Genomic DNA, 19,812 nt, shown 5'->3' with positions numbered 1-19,812 from the left:
CTAAAAAACAAATTTCTTGTCCCCTGAGCAAGTTTGCCACCATTTGTACACAAGTTTCATGAAGCTGCTGTTGAGTAATCAGAAACTACAAACAACCATTTAATTGGTTGGAGTGTGCAAAGTTTGCGCAATTGTGTGCATGTTTATATTTTAAACTTACAAAATTAGGCATAGTTTGTAACAATAAATATACCAGATTAATCCAGTATGCTTTTCTTCTCAAAGTTTGATATTAAATGTACTACCAGAACCGTAATCAATGTCCTTTCAAAACTGAAAGAACAAGCATTGAAGGTTTTGCTTTATTGTTTTTGTTATGGTTGGTGTTTTTGTTGGATTCCAATTCAACTTGATGAGATACCAGTTCTAAGGTCTGGCTGGAGAACAACGTTGAGAGCTAATGAGTTTAGTCAGCTGAGAGAACAGGGAGACTTAACAAAAAAATCTGATGAAATCACAAAACTGGCATGAGCCTTAAACAAGAGAATAAACAAAAATGCACAAAACCCAAGAACAAGTAAGCAAGTAAAGTTTGACTGAACCACTTCACAGAACACAGAGAAATGAACTGCAGTAGATAGATCCAAATGATAATTAATAGACTAGATAACATAATAAACTAACAGAATCAAAGAATATCAAATTAAGCCAGAACCTAATCGCTCACTGATCAAATAATAGAAATCACTACAAGCTGAATTGATCAACAGTGTCAAAACCTTCACTGACCAGCAAACGGTCGAAACAAAAAGATCGTCTTTTTCACACTCATGTAGGGAAATGTAAGAGTAACTAAATTAAAAAAGATATTGCAGTAATGTTTACAAGGAGGAATATTTCAAATAGCTCTTCATCTGAATCGCTAAAAATAATAAAAGAAGAGGGAATTTTGTTGTATAAGTAAGCCTATCAAAATTGTGTTGTAATATTTTGAATATCACCATAGCCGTGTTAGAGTTAGTTGCTTAAGATATACAGATCATATAACAGAAACTACATGTCTTATCAGCATTTCATCGTTCAAAGTCTCCCAGAGCCCCGAGATTACAGGCATGTTGCTGATTAATGTGGAAAGAAAATGATGCTCATTCATCTTTCGCCCCGTCTTATTCTCCCCTCCCTTACTTTATTAATGGCTGTAATCAACCACAAATAAATCATTTCTGTGCTTAGAGCATGAATCTTGCTTTCCCACCTGTAGCAAAGTTATAAGTTGAACTGGGACATGAATCGTGGTGCAGTTTCCATCATTGTCTCTGGAATCTCTACCATTTCGAAGCTCTGTCCTCGTTTTTCTTTTGAGAGGTCTAAAACATACCTTAAGGTGACATGAAGGGTTGGTTTGGTGCAGCAGAAGGACTGCTCTGCTCTTTGGCAGGTGAAAACACTTCAAATCATGCAGTGACCCTCTTGTTTCCTGCTGTTGCATCATTGACATGCTGGCTGTTGTTCACTTTCAAAAGGCCAAAAAGACATTTCTTTCGCCTTCTTTTTTTTCTCAAGGTGTGAAGGCCCTGTGTGTTTATGAGTTGTGTTTTTGTTTCTCACTGGGACGTTTTCATGCATCTTTCTTAGGTTTGTCTTGGTTTTATTTGGCTGTGTTGATTTTTCTTTTCAGTTTTGGTTTCTGCGAGAAGCGCCTGCTGCCTCTTTATGTTCGTCTCTTTGCTTCCGAAAGTCTAGTATCCACAGCTGCGTTCGTTTCATTGTCATCCACCTTAGAAAACACGGTGGTACGCAAACATTGCTTGTTGTTTTTTGTCCTTATTAGTTGTGTCACGCTCTATTTTTGTGTTTCGCTTAAATTTGTCTAACGACAATCTAGCTTAGCTTTTGGGGAAAGGTTTCTGGACTTCGGTGGAAATTGGCTGGGACAAAAAATTTTGTGGTATATTTTTCATCCCTAGAAAAAATTGTAATCAGTGTTATGTTAAATCTTGCATAACGTTATGCAAGTTAAGTCGGGGTGATGACGGCTCATAAGGTAGGAGTTTGACCTGTGATTCGTGGGTTGCTGGTTTGAACCTCCGTTTTTATTTTGTAGCATGTGAATTACAATAGACTGAACAAAATTATTGTAGCTCAACATTCTTGTGGGATCAGTTGGTTCTTTATTCTGACCTCGTTTGCAATTTAACATTTTTCGGGAACTGACGATCTGACGGGACAACTCGGCTACTTCCATGCTGTGTGATCGTGACATTTTCACTAAGAAAAACTATAACCATGTCATGACAGTATAACACATTCATCAAGACTGTCCTCATTGCTTTGATTGGCTGTTTCTGTTTCAAATTATGTTGTCAGAACATATGGGCAAATGTTTAAAAATCTGTCAAAAATAAATGACTAATAACTATTAAATTAAAAAGTAACATTCTGTACCTTTAAGAGTAGTAAAAGACTCAGATTGGTATTTAGCAGAAAATCCTAATCTGGGCATTCTTAAATTATGAGAATAACTAAGTAAGTTATGATTTTTGATGTGAGACATGATTGAATCAGGAGAGAAGCTGTATTAGTGAAATTAGAGATAACATTCAGTATTCTAAGAAATTATTTTCATGTAACCTGGATGTCCCTGTTTGGCTATTTTCTTTCTTTCTTTTTTTTTAAAGAAACACACAGACTGGGGAGGGAATTGGGCAGCAGTCACATTAGGCCGCCTCTGCTTTTGGTATTCACCACGAATGTACAAAAGCAAGCACTTGCGGGCATTTCATCTATCCGTGCTACTAATTGAAATGGTCCTGTATCTCTTATACAAGCTCAAGAAAGTTGGTCCTCTGGTGGGTTTGAAGTCATGAATGCTAATAAGGTGGAACTTCTCTCTCCTCCGAGTGCGAGAGGTTTTCCGGGGAGGAAAAATCACCATCTTTCTTTGAGGATTTTTTTTTTCAACCTCCCTTTGAGAGTGTTGATGGCGAACAGAGAACATGTGCGGTTGCTCCTGTCTTTCAGTGCGTTTGCGTTAATTCTGGTGCTGAGTCAGCACAAGAGCAACAGGGGAAGAGGAGGGGGAAGCAGCGGGATGAGATCAAGAAGCCAAGGGGATTTCTGGTGCCTGAAAGATGAAACTCCACAAGAGGATTCATCTTGTCCTATTTTATACAGTCAGCCACTTCGTGAAATTTTCACAGCACTTAGGTTTGACTATGTTTGCATATTGCAGCTCGCTACTTATGAAACAGTTACTTGCATGCACAGTTTTGACTGAAATGTAGGCTTAAGTGCTGTTATGTGAGAGCATAAGTTTTGCTTCCTTACAAATACTAATTCAAATCTATTCTGTTCTAGTTAAAACAGAATCTCAATAAGCCACAACTAGTGATACATGGTCGACTGAAGCCGACTGCCAGGTCCGATGCTTGAAAAACAGACCTGCTCTAGTGTCTGCACAGGAAGCACATAATGCTTAAGGCAAGCATGAGAGCCGGGATAATTTTCTTGCTGAGGGAAGAGGCTTTAGAGAGTTTAACAGCGAGAAGTGAGCTATAAGGGATTTCAAAACTTTGGACCATCAGAAAAAGAAATAATATATGCAACGTCTAGCCTGGCAATGGTAATAGAGCGGCTGTTCATGGTTTTTCATGTTTACATCAAAATGAAAAATTCCGGTTCTGGAAACAGAAAACACTGTTCATGTCACCTGGCTGTCAGACTGTTATTGTAGCTATCCATTTCTGTGAGATTTTATGTTTATGTGCAGCCAACAGCTACAGTCTGGTTTGAACAAAGATATGTTTTACAAAAAAACAACAACAAAACAAACATCTGTTCGAGGGCATTTCTGACATGATTATTTTGTATGACTGAATGTGTTCAGTCAGTCAAGTTTTGAAAATGTGAGCACGTCACATCTGAACCTCAAATCTAAAAGTGAAGCAGAAAATCTTTGGTCCAAGAGAGATTAACATACATGTGCTGTTTCTAGAAATGACAGTCCGTGCTACAGGTTCACTGATGAATTGCAAAACGACCATTCATCTCTTTCTTTTTTTCTTTTTTTTGCACAATTCACATAAGCCCTCTTGTCACATCTAAAGCTCAGAAATACCTGGAATTATTTAGTTTTGTTCAGAAATTGTTAAGACTTAAACTTGGAAAGGAGATTTTCCTGCACTGGTCGGTCATCAAATCAAAAATGAAAATGCAGATAAGGAAAACTTCCAAAGTTAAAGATACTTGCATCAACATAACTTTTAAAGTTTTGATAACAAATGTGAAAATCCATGATAGATCAAAAAGATGTTGTAAGGTCACTGAAATAAGTCATAAAATACATCATAAACTAGTGAAGCTTGCCTCTAATGTCCATGTTTAAAAAGAAAGAGGCGGGGCTGAATAACATTTAGAGGGGAAATGTGTGGAGTGTGACGAGTGTGTCTTACCCACGGTGAGCTGACCAGTCAGTTGTCCCTGATCATTTCTAGCATTGACCGTCACGTTTCTGTCTGACTGGAGAATCAGCGGACTGTCCTGTAGAGGGCAGAAGAGAGAGGAAAGAAGAACATCTGAATATTCACTGCTTTTACTGAAGTGAGGTAGTGCAATGTAAAATGTAGGTGAAAAGTTAGTTAAGCACAATGAAACATGGTGTCTGCATGGCACACGTAAATAGTTGCTAAAAATGTTTCAGTTTAAACATGTAGCAATGTCCCATTTTGTGTGTATCGCAACTTGTGATTGTAAGTACATAAAGAGTCAGGTTGGGGGTTCCACAGGATTCTGTACTAGGGATTATTATTTTCTCCTTATTTAAACATATTTAAGAAATGTTGACCTAACTTTGGAACATGGATTTCACCATGTACAGCATATTTTAGATGCTCCTAACCTTCAATCGTCCTAATATATATATTTTCAAAAGAGACCAGTGAAAATGTTTGATGTCATGAAAGTAATTCAACCGTTATTCATACATCAGATAAGGACAACCTAAAACTTGTAGTCAAGTTCAAAAGTCAGTTTTTAATGATAATTTCTACTAAATACAAGTAGAAACTCGATTTTAACACCTGAAATAAGTGTTTGTTTTGTCAAATCCAGTCTCAGACCAGAAGTCAAGTTTTAAGTCTTACAAGTCTGACTCTGGTCTGAAGCTCCGAACTCGAGTCACCGTCTTTACTTGAAGGTTCTTGGCCTCCAACTGCAAGATTGAGGATCACTAAAAGGAAATGACTTTTCGATTGTTGCTCTGTAAAAAAAATCTATTGAATATTTGCATATTTAATATGGATAAGACATCAACACAGTCATTGGGAATCTGGATTGGTGTCATTTTATTTCAACTGGATGCTTAAGTAATTCCTTAAATTACTTTTGGAATCATTTGCCAATGATTGATGATCATTGGTAAATACTGCTAAGAGTACCTGGAAATCTTCATCAAATCCTTACATTTTTATTTCATCAAATTCTAAGAGAGAAACTTTGACAGCAAGTTTCACTGAGAAATTTTGGTCTACTCATACAAAATTAGGCTGAATCGTGTTTGTGTTGCAGATTGAAAGAGCGAACGATTGACTGAATTTTACCGAGGTAAAGGATTCAATGTTCTGTAAGGTTTTTATTTGTGTACAAAATACCTTACCTTGAAATTTCTTTTAAAAAAGTCTATTACTGCTGCTCCTGGCTGAAAGTTGAGAAGAGTCACCTTTTTCCAAGCTTTATGTAACCTTGGCTTTCATACAAATCCATTTCTAACCCAAACCCCCAAAACAAATAATGCAAAAACTCAAACTTTTTAAGATAGGCCAGAAAAAAATCCAAAATATTTTGCCTGGATGGGGAAAAAATAACTTGAAATTGGGAATTTGTTTAAAATATTCTGTATAAAAACATTTTACTTCTACCATTTAAAGATGAGGCTTTGCATTAATTTTAGCCATGGGGAGGCAAACATTCTCCTGTAGTTAAGTATTTTCTCCATTTCTTCTCCTCTTTGGATACTGCAATCAATTCAGTTGATATCTAATTACTTTACAAAACAAAGGCCATTTGAGGTTGTAGCCACTGCCCCCCGTTCACACCTGATTCCCTCGGTTCTGCAAATCCAACAAACTTGGCAACCGGTTTGCATTTTCTATTCAAAACAGGATTCTATCTGGGAGTGTTTGCATGTTGTGTCCCCACAAAAATTAAAAAAATAAAAAAATAAGCCAATCGCTTCAAACCTAAATGGGATAACTGCAGCCAAGACTTTAACCTCCACTCTTCTTCACACTAATTGAGCCCGTTTTATTTTCATGAACTACAGTACAAAAGTTGTGCAGGTTCGCTGACCCGACTTGGTGCATCCATCTACTTAAAGATTTTTGTTTAGTCTTCTCTTGTTTCATTGTGTCTGACATAATTGTCTTGTTTTTTTTATTATAATTTTCTTCTCTTCCCTCCTCATTTTCCCTTTTTAAATTACTTATTTGTTTTGACTGCATAAATGAGCAGCTCACAGGTGACCCAATTTCCCTCTTGATTTCCCCCTACTAATATCTCGCTGGATTCCCGTCTGAATTTTAAACGAGAATACTGTTCAATTTGAAAACTCGTTGATCCGTTGAAATTGAGAAATCCTTATTTTCCCTCGCCTTTTCCGTCCTCTTCAGTTTCCCTTTTCTCATACTTAGTGGTGCTGTTTTGCTACGGATGAATATTTATTATTTTGCAGCCTGCTTATGCTTCTTGTTTTAAATTTCAAACCTGTCTACACTTTATTTTGGAGCGTCGTGGGGAGGGGGAACTTCTGCAGCAAGGGTCAAAAGCACAAAAATTAACTGCTGGGCAAGTATGTTGGGCACATGCGAGTTCGAGACATAAATACAAATACAACAAGAAACACAACATGTGCAGAGAAACCATGAGTATATGTAACTATTTTGTATTGAATGCACATAAGCATTGACCGCTAAAAATCAAAAGGTGTGAAAGAAGTCCTGCCCACCTTGGCAAAAATTCAACTATGGCGTAAAACCTCCATTGACCTTTTTAAACGGCATGTTTCCAGTAGAGGTGTGTTGTCTTTCCAGTTTGTTAAAATTGACTCCACAATGCAAAGGATAACAGCTCAATGGTCTGTGTGCATGAACAGACCTGAACCCAATCGCTTGTCCAGCACAACCCGATGTGGACACATTTGACCACATCTGATCATTTGACATATGTCAAATGTGTAACATGTGGATGACAAATCATACTTTATTGAGCAAGAAGCAGCATATGGGTTGGAGTTGCCAACTAAAAAAGTTACATAGATTGTACAGTTTGTAGGAAATCATTTTCATTGCACGATGAAACTGTATAGATGCTCAACACTGCAAAAACACATCTTAAGTGCCTTTCATGAAGTTTCTAGTACAAATATCTTAACACACTTCAATGAGACAAAACCAACTTACAAGTAATTTTTCAGTACGATATAGGAGTTTGTTAAGTGAATAATTCCTTAATGTTGATGACAAAGAACTTGTTCCACTGACAGATTATTTCACATATGTGGGAAAAATTTCTTGCTATTCTAATTGTATTGTGACTGGGTGGAAAATGCATAAGTCAAAAGAACTGAAGTAGGTGCCTCATGCAATCTGCCCCCTCTCATTTATTGTACAGGAAAGTAGCCAAAATAACAACGTTAAAGCCTTTGATTTACAAAACTGAAGATTTTGTTGGCTGACATCCTGAAACAATCATGGTTTAATTAAACAGGAACATCAAACTTATAGAGCTTCAAAAGTGGCCGTGGCTATTAAGCATCCAGTTAGAATCTGCTTTCCATTGAGGCCTGTTTGACAGATTAAAAGCATCTTTTGAAAATGACAATCTCTAAGTCGATATCCAACACACTTTAATAAAACCCCCATGTAGATGAAATCTTTTTTTTTTCCATTAGCTGTAAGCTAAATTTCTATCATGTTGTCAGAGACAAAGGCTTGGGAACATCAGTCCGTGTGTAATTAATGTGCATAAACAATTCCACATGGACCACTTTTCAGTCAAAACTTCCCTTGTGCTTTCTGGGAAAATCATGAAAGCATGTGAGTGACGGCAGCTGCGTTGGGAATTCGGCCACAATAAAACAATATTTCTGAGCAAAGACATCAAGAAGGAATTAACAAGGGTGAAATTGATTTAGAACAATTTCTTGTTAAGTACGACACTGGCTGCAGCACGGTAGCTTGAGAGTGATTGCAGCAGAATGACTGCTTTGCTGCTCAGGTCCACATCTGAACGCACAAAGAACCGGACCGGTTTGAAGTGTTGAGCGAACAATCTAACTGAAATTGAGAGAGCTTGATGTGGCTTAAGTTTGTCAGCAACCCAATAAATTTTAAGTTATTCAACGTTCAACAAATCCTTTAATATTATATTCGTGGGCAGATGTTATGGAATAGCGACCGTTACTAATTTAGTCATTTCAGCACAATGTTTCAACCGTGGGAAACAGAATATGTTTAGAATATCTTGGGAATTATTGTAAAATTGTTTTGAGAGACAGAATTATTAAAGTGCTGTTCCACATCTGTGGCTTACATTGAATAGGAACTAGTGTACCATTGCAACTTTCTGCTTTAGAGTTTTTGCCTCACTTTTTGTTGCACAACTATACAATGATAGAAATGTAAACATTCTGCAAATAATACAGAAATATACTCCAAACACATTTGTTCCTATAGATTTAATCTTCTATTTCTACCCAGACATAAACCATTTTGATTAAATATATGAACTAATAAAAGAACAAAAAAAAGCAAACTATACATAGTGTCTCTCTATTGTCACTAACCCTAACCCTAACCCTTTACAAAGACTTTCATTAATTGTTAAAGCTTTAACCTGACCCTAAACCTAACCATTACTAGTTCATGCCTAACCCTAAACCTAACCTGAACACAATTCAAAACCTAGTCCTAACCCATAACCCCAAAAGCAGCACTTCCTCTTATGGGCCCCATAAGGAGCAGTCAGTCCTCACTACATAGCATGTGTTACGAAAATGGCCCTTACACTGTATCAGGTACAAAATCACACACACACACGTAAACACACACATCATGCTGTCTCTTGTTTGCTGACACAACATGCACCAGTGCACCGTTAATTCAGTTAATAGTTTAATTTCACTTTGATTATGAATACAGGCACAGGGCTGCCAGCCTGAAGTAGCTGCTGTAATTAGTCAGGTAATAATGAGCTGGACTGATAGCTCATCATCAGAGCCTCCAGACAGACGTGCAGATGAGCCCTAAAAACAGACCCCGGCTCTACCTTTTTGTGCGTGCGCCAATAGGTGATGCCTGCCATGCCAACAGTTTTCTTTTTGTTATTTTTTTTTTGTCTAGACTTAACACTCACATGTAATGTCAGTATTTTCTGTTTTCAAGTGTTTTTCTGTTTATTTTTTATTTTTTTTTTTGCCAAAGCAAGAGCGTTTGATCACTTTTCTCTGTCACTTTAATTGAATTTATTTTCTTCACCATCTACTTTATGGTATCAAACATGGACCAACTTTTAGATTTATGCCTCACTGATCTTTCCAAACATGGAGAGACATGTCTCCATGTTTATATTGCATGTTGTGCGATATAAATAAAATAATCTTACCTTTACCTGGCCCTAATTAATATGATGTTATGATTTGCTATTCTTTTTAAAGCCTTAAGTTTAATGTAGTAAACATTTAAACGTAGAATGAGCATAAGAAGAAATGTTTTAAAATAAAATTAAATCTAGGTTTACAAACAAGTACCAACATGTACATCTGACCGTCTGGTCCCTCTCCTATGTTTTTTATTTCTTTATTTACTTTAAATTAGGTCAAATGGATGAGAAATGAATGATCCATTGAGTGAAGGAGTTGAAAAAGACTTGGGAAGTTGTTTCAGTTTATTGGTCCTGTCAACTACAGTGCAAGTTCGAACAGAGTACCAATCAAACAGTGTGTGATAAAGTACCTCAGGGGCTCCTCTATTCCACTTTCAACTTTAATTCAGCTAATTAGCAAAGACTGTTAAATAAGTGATGTGTTTGTTAGTGTATGGGGCTAATTTGTTGTTTTCTGTCCCTACAGCCATATAACAACAGAAAATAAACCGCCATGCCCAGGAGTGCCGTCTCTGGGTAGTTGGATTTAATATGTTTAAGCGTCTTAATGCGCAGTCGGAGCCTTGATCATCGATTTAACAAGACATTAGCGTGCTTTGTAATTTTTTTTTTTGTTGTTGTAAACAATTTTGAGATTGACTGATGCCGTTGAAATCTAAAGGCGGCAGCCAGGATAGGAGCTCGGGAAGTTACGTGTAATGTAATTGTCTGTGTGCAATAAATGCACAAATAATACACAAAATACGGCAACTTGGGAAGGAACATGACGTATGTTCTCGTTTGCTAAAATTATAGATGCAATTGTCAGAAATTACTGCAGTACCACTTGAAATGCTAAAGGCAGGGAGAAAATAAAAAAATAGTAGCCAAGCAGACACTCTGCAGATTTGTTGGCTATAACAGTAAAATAATAATAATAATAATAATAATAATAATAATAATAATAATAATAATAATAATAATAATAATAATAAAGTGTTCTTTATTGGAGTGATAACCATGCAGAAAAAAATGTCAAAACAGCCATTTGGTCTAAAAAAAATCAGAGGTTACCATTATAGTTGATGCTTTCTATATTGGTAGATTTTAATCAAATGGGTGGGCTCAGATATATTGCTTGAGGGAAGTCTGAAGCTCCATTGTTTCTTCACAATGCCCATCAGATTATTATTGGCAGTCTGGAGTTGTGCTCTTGCTTCCATGACAATTAAAAAAAACAAATATTTCTGCGAAACATTCTGATGTTTTTTCAACAGTCCCAAAGAACAACTTCACTGAGCTGTAGCACGATGCAGAACAAGCAATGCGCTACATCAGAAATGCACGGCAAAAGACAAGATGGGGCCAAAAGTTATGACTTTCAAAATAATAAACAAATCAAGACCAAATAAAATGTTCAATTTTCCTGGGGAAATGAATGACCACTGCACAGAAATAAAAAGGTAGAGACTCGGAGTCGAGGTGGATAGTGGAGGTAAGCAGGGGCCTCCCGTCTCCACAGCTGTGGCCGGGATAAATCTTCAGGAGGGAAAAAGGAAAACTGATGGGATGAGAAAAATGGAGGCGAGGCCAAAGATTTGTTTTGCGGAAACACACACAAGAAGAAATATCTGCAAAGAAGCTGCCACAATGGCCTTTATTTATTTATGTAATTATGTGTTTAGCATCTTGATGTATGAATGTTGCCCCAGTTAATTTTAAATTGTGATTTGAAAGTAAAAAATTGTTTTCCTAAATGACTTTTAATGGAGTTTTTTTTCTGTTTAATTCTGGATTTATCTTAGTGTCTTTCATCAATCAATGTATTTTTTAATGTTGAATAAAATGTAAGCACTTAACTGTCAACAATCATTCAAAGGGAAGGAAAATAAATCATAATTGAGACATATTTTAAGACGAATTTAATCATGCATATTAGTGTACTTGAACACACCTTATCCATGCCATCCCTATACACTTTAACAAATCACACATTTCTGCTTAGAATATTTTTGGAATCTATAACAAATTGCAGCCACACCAGGGAAAAGATAAACATGCCCTCTGGAATATATATTTTTAAGTTTTCGGGTGTCTGTGTCCCAAGCTGTTGATGGATGTTGGAAGATAGTGTGCCGCTCTGATGAGAAATCTCAGTTTTTATTAGTTTGTTTTTTTTCTTAACAGCATTCAAAATGTTTTGGGCTTCTTTTTTCTCTTTTTTTTTCTTGCAAAGCTCAAAATGTTTCAATTTACAGCTGAAATGACACCCCATCATGTGGCTGCACTAACAGCTTTATTCTTCTGTTCCTATTCAGACTTTTTCATTAACCTGTCACCTCTATAAGCTAAGGGCAGTCCATTTCATTCAAGGAAGACAAATCAGATTACGTGAAAGGTAGAAATAGGTAACATCACAAAGCTGAATCTCGACCATTCGACAACAAGAATGTTGTTTTCAAGTTCATTGATCGACTCAAAGTTATTCTTTAAACTACAAACTTTGGAGAAAATGTGAAGTTGTTAAAGCTACATTATGTAACATACAAAAATGTTAACATATTTGTTGAAATTGTCATTATGTCTTGACTATATAATATCGTATATTATATAGTCTATATAATAGCTCATATAGAGCTCCTCTGCCTTTGTCCTATGTTACCCCCTTTCGTTAGAAATAACCAATCAGAGCCAGGGGAAGGGTCTTAGCGCTGTCAATCAACCTTGTATACACATTGCTAACATCCTCCAGCTTGCTCTCTGCTATGCCTAAGGTGGTTCATCACAATAGAGGTTGTAATGCTAGGTTGTTTCTGCACCATTAGCACATTCACCAGCATGCACACAAGCCTGATTGACAGCGCTAAGATCCTCCTCCCAGCTGTGATTGGTTGTCTTTGTTTTAGACAGCAATAGTAGCTCAGGGAGGAAGAGGAGAAGCTCAGTCTTCTCATATTATCTGTCTCATACCATACCATCACAACATGGTAACACTTAACAAATATGTAAAAAATGTGTAAGCTACCTACTGTTGCTTTAAGTCATTAGATTTTTCATTTGACAGCATTTTTAACCCATAGGAAATATTGTCTTACATATTGTTTCTACGTAACAGAGACAATGAATATTTAGAAAGGCTCAATATGTTTTTAAATCTTCTCTTATTTATCTAGTTTTTCCCACTTATTTATTTCGTGGAAAAGAAATCAGAGTGGGGTTAGGTTATAAAACAATATTCAAAACTTTAAGCATTCACGGAAGACAGGTTAGTGCAGCGTTCCATGGACTGAAATACACCCTGCATATTTTAGATGCGTTTCTTTTCCAGGACACCTGATTCAAATGACTGCATGACCTCCACCTGCATGCCACCAAGCTCTGCAGAAGCCTGCCAATCACCCACTTCAAGTCAGGTGTGTGACACAGAGGGGAAACGCATAACACACACAGGGCAGTGGTCCCCGAGGACCAGAATTGAGAAACACTGGGTTAGTCCAGCATCTGAAAAATGAAAGCGTATGACAACAACAAATATCCCAAAACAAACCCTGAGCTACCTGAGCTGATAAGCCCAGAAAGGAGAGAATTAATCAGAGAAGTACCAAAGAGTCTCACAGTAACTCTGGACAAGCTGTCAAGATCTTCGGCTCAGGTGAGCGAGCGCATCAACACGACCACTATAATTTGTGATCCCAGTAAATATGGCCTTTATGGTAGAGTTTATTATTACATCTGTGGTGATGAGATCTAAATGTTTGAAGTTGGAAGACCTCATTACCATCACCCTCATATCTAGCTCCCTTCACATACTGTAAACCTAAATCTGCCATGTTTATATTTTTGGGGTGAACTGTATGGATAACGTTTTTTTTTTATTATTATCCAGAACAAGTCCAGGCTCCCTCAGAGTGCTGTTCATGTAAGGACCACCATTGGCAACATGACTAATCTAAATGCTTTAATTACATTTTATGTATGATTAAACAAGCATAATTGAGGAATTAAAACATTTTTATTTCTTTTAGCGTAATCTGCAGCAGCGGGGAAACTTTAGCGTCTGAATGCGATCCCCAAACAGAGGCCTTAATCAAAGCTCCTCCAGGCTTCTTTGTGTCATTTTCTGGCAGTTCCGCATATCTTTTTGGGTTGTTAGTGTCTCATTACCGTGACAGGGATTTCCCTATTTTGGGTCCTTCCTTGAATGTTTAACCATGTAATGAAATCCCCAGTTGAGGAACTGCCATCGTGATTACCGAGAGTGATTCACATGGCCAGGGTATGAGAGGTATATGGTGGATTCTTCCGACAGCAAAACATAGCGTGAAATGACACGCGAGACTTGCTCTCAAAGATAATGGCTAAGCGTGAATGAAGCAAGAGGAAATTGGTAGAAAGTTTGGTAGATAAGGATGAAAAAAGATCAATTTGTGGTAAATGGTAGAGTATAAAGATAGCCAACAGCTATGAGAGTAGAAAGAAATACAGTATTTAATGTCGAGTTTATGATAGTGGTTTCGAACAAAAGGCTAAAAACGAAAATTAAAGAGTCAAGACAAAGATAGTAGCTTCTGTGATTTACAATGAGAAAAGAGACATGGTGTGTAACCTATGACAGGAGTAAGATAAGAATAGGCTCGACAAATTGAGCATCGCCACAGTGGAATGAAAATACAGCAGAGAAAAGAAGAATTTAATCATACTTATGAAGGGGACAAGCATCATAAGTATTTATACAACCAGAGTCATAAGGAAGGTAAAAGCTATCCTTGCTGACCCAAATCACCCTCTTCATCACCATTACATGTCGCTGCCTTCTGCTCATGGAAACAGGGCAATTAAATGTAACACAACAGTCAAAATGTTCATTAATAATTTGAGATGAGCCCAAGAAAACTGTGGTAGCATACGATTGGACCTACATGGATGTTGTTCTACAACTACTGTCAATTTTTAAATATGTCCATCTGCAATCATTCTTGGTGTCTGAAATGCAAATTATTCTGAAATGCAATTTATTCCTTGTGGACAATAAAGTTTAATCAAATCTTCAGTTTTCTAAAGTTTTGAAAACTGAAAATGCACAAAAGAAACTGAAGATTTCTTCTCACTTAATCTGATTCTTTCTAACCTGCTATCAGTCATGAACAAAACTGCAAGATACTTAAACTCAACTGGATTTGGAAGAGACTTTTGAAAGCATATTATGAAACTGCCTGTGTTAGGTTAGTGCAGTGTATTAGAAATGTTATCATTGCTCAGTTGATGCCCTTTCAAACAACAAAGCTACACTTTGATTTTTAATAGTAAGTTATCTGCAAAAATCCTTGGAAGGTAAGGATTCCAAGTCTTTTCAGATGCTTTCTAGAGCTGCAAATTATTATCATAATCTCAGGACTCAGACTGAAATATGTAGTGACCTTACAAAAACTATATGTATGTCTTACAAGTAAAGCAACACCAAGGACGTGGTTTCCCTCTGTGTGATGTGCAAATGTAAACCTCCATGATTGCAGATGAGCCTATGATCAATCATTTCCACTTCTGATTTTTCAATTGGTTTGTATATAACTACATAAATGTGACATAAAAATATGCAGAATTTTATTCTGCATGTTCTCCTGTAAAGTTCTCCTGTAACACGACCATGTCTCTGCCTTTCATTTCTAAAGGCAAAGAAAAACATCATGCATAACAGCCCTCTGGAATTTCCTGACTCCTGATTTGACCTTTTAGTATAAACAGGTAAGTACAAAAAAAGAAGCGGGTGACATCCCAACATACGTAGCGTACTCAGTTGACACTCCAGAGTGCTTTGGATTCCACACACATGATTGCAATGCACACACACTATTATGCATTTCAGACATGACAGCGACTGAAGTTCCACAAAACGCCTTTAATTTCCTAACTAAGTATTCAACATGGAAGCTTACATGGGGAGACAGCAAAAAGTGACAGAAACTGTGGTTGTTTGTATTGTATCATTTTCTGACTTGTATGTCCCAGTGTCACCGCTGTGACGTATTATAGCGAAAGAGCTCATATGTAAACATCGAGCCAAGCTCCAACCAGACCTCCTATATCACATTGAGCAGTTAAAGAAATAAGTCTCTGAACTGCCGTGGCAATCAAACTCTGATCTTAGAGCGGCGGTAAATCTGGCCCCAGAGGAATCTCGCAGATTAGAATTTCTACTTTTCAGAAAGTTTGATATTAAAGCTATATTTTTAAGACTTCAGTCGAGAAGCTCCTTAAGATTTGGCCTGCTAGTACGTCTTAAATCATTGCCATCTCATAACGTGTTGGGATGAAGGTGGGTCACTGAATATTGGTCACATTTTGACAATTTTCATTTTAATCCGTTTTCCAAATTTTGGTTAATAATACATTTATTTTGAATTTACTGTGAACGCTGTGGTCTTTTTAAAAAGGAAAATGAACATGCTGAAAAGAACACATGGCTAGCACCTGTTTGGATTTCATTGTGAAATGAGCCAAAATAGCAGCTACTGTACCAGTAAATTGGTTACTTGCGATTTAGTGAACCAAGAATTTTGATTTAAAAACAACAAAACAAAACAAAAAAACATTCAAACTTATCCAGATACCTATGGTCGTTCTTACTTAGAAGTTATTTATCTGCATTAGAGTTCACCCAAGATATGACACTCCCAAAGACATAGCAGGGGGGAAAATGCTAAAAGTGAAGGAACACTAAAACAACTAATAAATCAGGGCGAGTTGCTGAGCAAAAGAGATGAATGGCATCACTTTGCGGTGATGGCACGAGGATAAAAGGCTGTAAAAAAGATGAATGATTAAAGCAGGGAAAGGACAAACAGAAAACTATTTAACAATTCCTAAAGTTTAAACTTCCCCCAGCTGAGCTAGAAAAGTTCTTCAGGAGAACACTGTCTACAGATGCTATGAAGATAGGTCAGAAAGATGGGTCTGTGCAGGCGGAGTTAATGCATTCTCTGAATATAAAGTACAAAGTCACATTCCTTTCATCTTTCTGTAGATTTTTTTCCATCCTTGCTGTTCCTTGATCTCTATTTTAAGTGTCCTTTAAAAGAAAGGAGAAAAAAAAAACAAACACTGACAAGTCCGTGCTTATTTACACACTTGCTGTGTCTTGCTTTGATCTTCATCCAGTGCTTGGTTCTTAATCTGACTTTCCTCTGCTCCATTACTTGTTTCAAACATTTACACTCTGTTCTACATCTGCAGGATCTGAGCGAGGACACTTACAGTGTAACCCAGGGCAAATAAAGTAAGCAGGTGAAAGTCGCTCTTTAAAGGATATAGCACATTAGTGATTCTGAGTACATAAGTATGGATCATGTTCACTCTCTGAACTTCTTTTGCCATAATGTATTTTGCGTCTCTGTGTGGGTATTCTGTTATTGTCTAGGGATGTGAAGCCTTTTCTTCTGTCTCCTAACTATAAAGCAGTGGTATATCAATGAGTTTCAGACTCAGTCTCCACTGTACAAGCTTCAATTGCATAAAGAGAGCTTTGTAGATACGTTTTTTATAGATTTCCCTTTTACCCCCAAATTTTATAGAATGCTTGAGGTCTCATACTAATCATAACACAGATATGTCAAAAAATAGTCCTTATAATGTAGAAATTTGATATTAAACTGGTTACAGGGATTTAGGCAAATGATTTCAATTATTTCAACCTGAATGTTTCAATACTGGAGGTGTGCCGATCGATCAGCCACCGATCATAATCGGCCGATTTACGTTAAAAGTGTATGATCAGTGATCGTCAATCACTCTCTTGTTGTCGATCACCAAATCAATCACTTGCATCTCATTTCTCAGCCTGCATGTGCAGCTGATCTCTTCTTTCCTTCTCACTGCGCAAGTGCGCAGCAACAAATCCTGTCGCGTGGTACGATAGCGCTCTGAGAGTGAACGGGAAGGTTTGCGTGTTGTGGCGGAAAATCACCACGTCCAAATGCATCAACACTACGAATCTAACGTGGCATTTAAACACTTGACGGAGTTTGCCGACATTGAGGCAGGAACAAAAGGACATCCGGAGCGGCTAGACAGCAGGTAAAGCAGCGCACAACTACCAACACTCACCCGGATTAGCATCACGGTCAGAAAGCTACACAAATAAACCAAAAAATAATTAAAGTTTTTGAGGTAACAATGCAGGACGCCGGTTCTGATCTCGCCATTGGACCGTTGCTACGTGCAAAAAGATACGTGCTACTTGTGGTAATATTCTTAAATAGGACGGAGCGCCATTTCTGCTTCATCTGGAACATCTGCTTGAAGCTGCAGCATGTAACATAAACAACAATGTTCTTCTGTCATACCCACTGTGAAGCATGGATAAGGGATTACTGATCAAAAGTTCCTCACCTATCTGGTTTACCAGAAAAAAAGTAGTAATTTAAAGAAGTTGTGTTTTTGGAAAAGAACATTTCTTTGTTACAATTGATAGGCAGTCAAAGTGAACCTAATTCTCAGCTTTCACACATTTGCAGGTTTCACTAATGTCTCCCATTTCCTGTCGAGAGACAAGAAACATTTTTTCTCCTTGATTAGGTAAACTGTGTTTTATTCCAATAGATGGTTGGTATGTGTTTCTATCTTGACAGGGACTTTGCAGTCATTTCCATTTATGTTTTATTATGTTCTACAGCTTAACCCTACCCTAAACTCAACTCATTCCTTAGTCCTAAACCTAACCCAAAAACAGCACTTCTTCTTATTATGGGGTGGTGCCTGTTAGGTGGGCCTCATACTGCATCAAAAACAAGACCACATACAGACACCCACACACCCACACACACACACACACACACACATATATACGCATGAGTAGTTCTAGAGAATCTGAGTGATGAGACTTCCACCCTTCTTATTATTCCCAGACCGATCAAAGAGATGTCAAATGTTTTGGCCTGTGTCATACTTTTAGAACTTGATTTATGTGAAGGCTTCAACTTATTGAATTCTGATGTTCAAGATAACCAAACAGTCTCAAATTATTAAGAAAATTTTTTTAGCTCATTTTGAGGCACATATATGAAGAAGTAGAAACTTATTTATCAATTTTATGATGCATGAATCTTGACATTTGTGTTACATATAAACTGTTTTTGGGGCCTTATTTTGTAAATTTGAAAAATAAAAAGTTTTGCATACTTTAGAAGATGCTTCCTGCAAAACCATAACAAAAGTAGGTTTGAGTATGAATACCGGAATCAGAACGAATTAAGGCCATAAGCAAAACCTATTTTGCCCAACATTTCCCAGGTATGCTGTCTAACCCCTATTCATCTTGTTGATGTCTACTGTGGGGAATTAATCAGTTTCATTATAAAACAACAATAAAGACGCCACGTCATTCCAGCTGAGCCAGCATTTTTGTGACGTTGCTCTCGCTATTTGCACATTCACTCGCACACACAATGCACACATTGGAGCTGTGAAATATGTAATTAAGCTTGATCCACATTGTCCCAATGATCTGCACATTGGTAATTAAGCCTAATCTGTGTGGGCGTGTGCATCTCGTTGGTGGTGTAAGTATCCTAACAGAGTTGAAGAGGATGTGGATGTGTGAGGGAATTCTTAATGTCATAAGGCCGGAGCAGTAAAATGCCACTCTGCTGTCCAGTTAATTAATTCAAATGTCCACCTTTAATTAATTTCACAGGCTGAATTGTGACGTTTCCTGGGTAACAAATACCAGAACAGATATTGCGTGTACTTTGGTATGTAAATGTTCTCTATACTTTAAAAATGAGCCAACGTTGGCCGTCGAGTGATTTGTTAAATCTATCAATGTGTTCAAGTTGCTGCCAAACTGTTTCTTAGCTTGTTGGTGTGTCTTAAAGTGCGTCGCTGGCATATTAACATGAAGAAATTTAGTGCCTTTTGTGGGTCTGTTACATTCATTAAGTACATATTTAGTAGATGTTACATTTGAGACGTGCGTGTAGAGGGAGTCAGATGGTCGTAGATCCGAATTCAGCTTCATCCTGTTGCAGGTTGATGTGCTCCTGGGCAAGGCACTTCACCTGAAGTTCAAGATTTGACTCTAGTGCAGCGCTACATAAGTTCAGCTCATTTACAATTCACTTGGTGGATTTGAACAGCGCATCTGGAAAGTATTCACAGCGCTGCACTTTTTTTTTTCTTCTTATTTTATGTTAAATGAATCACTTTTTCTCATAATTCTATACATAATTTGCCTATTATGAC

At 37.2% G+C, this 19,812-nt stretch overlaps 1 protein-coding gene across 1 annotated transcript in view; it reads right to left on the bottom strand.

Moving 5' to 3' along the window:
* LOC129366980 (zeta-sarcoglycan) overlaps positions 1-19,812 on the bottom strand; it is a 304,564-nt gene that overhangs the window by 71,075 nt on the left and 213,677 nt on the right. Inside the window, exon 5 of the mRNA XM_055041146.1 lies at positions 4,392-4,479. Within this exon, the coding sequence (XP_054897121.1) occupies positions 4,392-4,479 (88 nt within the window). The remainder of the gene's footprint in view (positions 1-4,391; positions 4,480-19,812) is intronic.

The sequence above is a fragment of the Poeciliopsis prolifica genome, unplaced genomic scaffold, assembly GCF_027474105.1.
Source record: "Poeciliopsis prolifica strain line A6 unplaced genomic scaffold, Auburn_PproV2 SCAFFOLD016, whole genome shotgun sequence".
NCBI lineage: Eukaryota > Metazoa > Chordata > Actinopteri > Cyprinodontiformes > Poeciliidae > Poeciliopsis > Poeciliopsis prolifica.
This window is presented reverse-complemented; position numbering and strand designations above follow the sequence as displayed.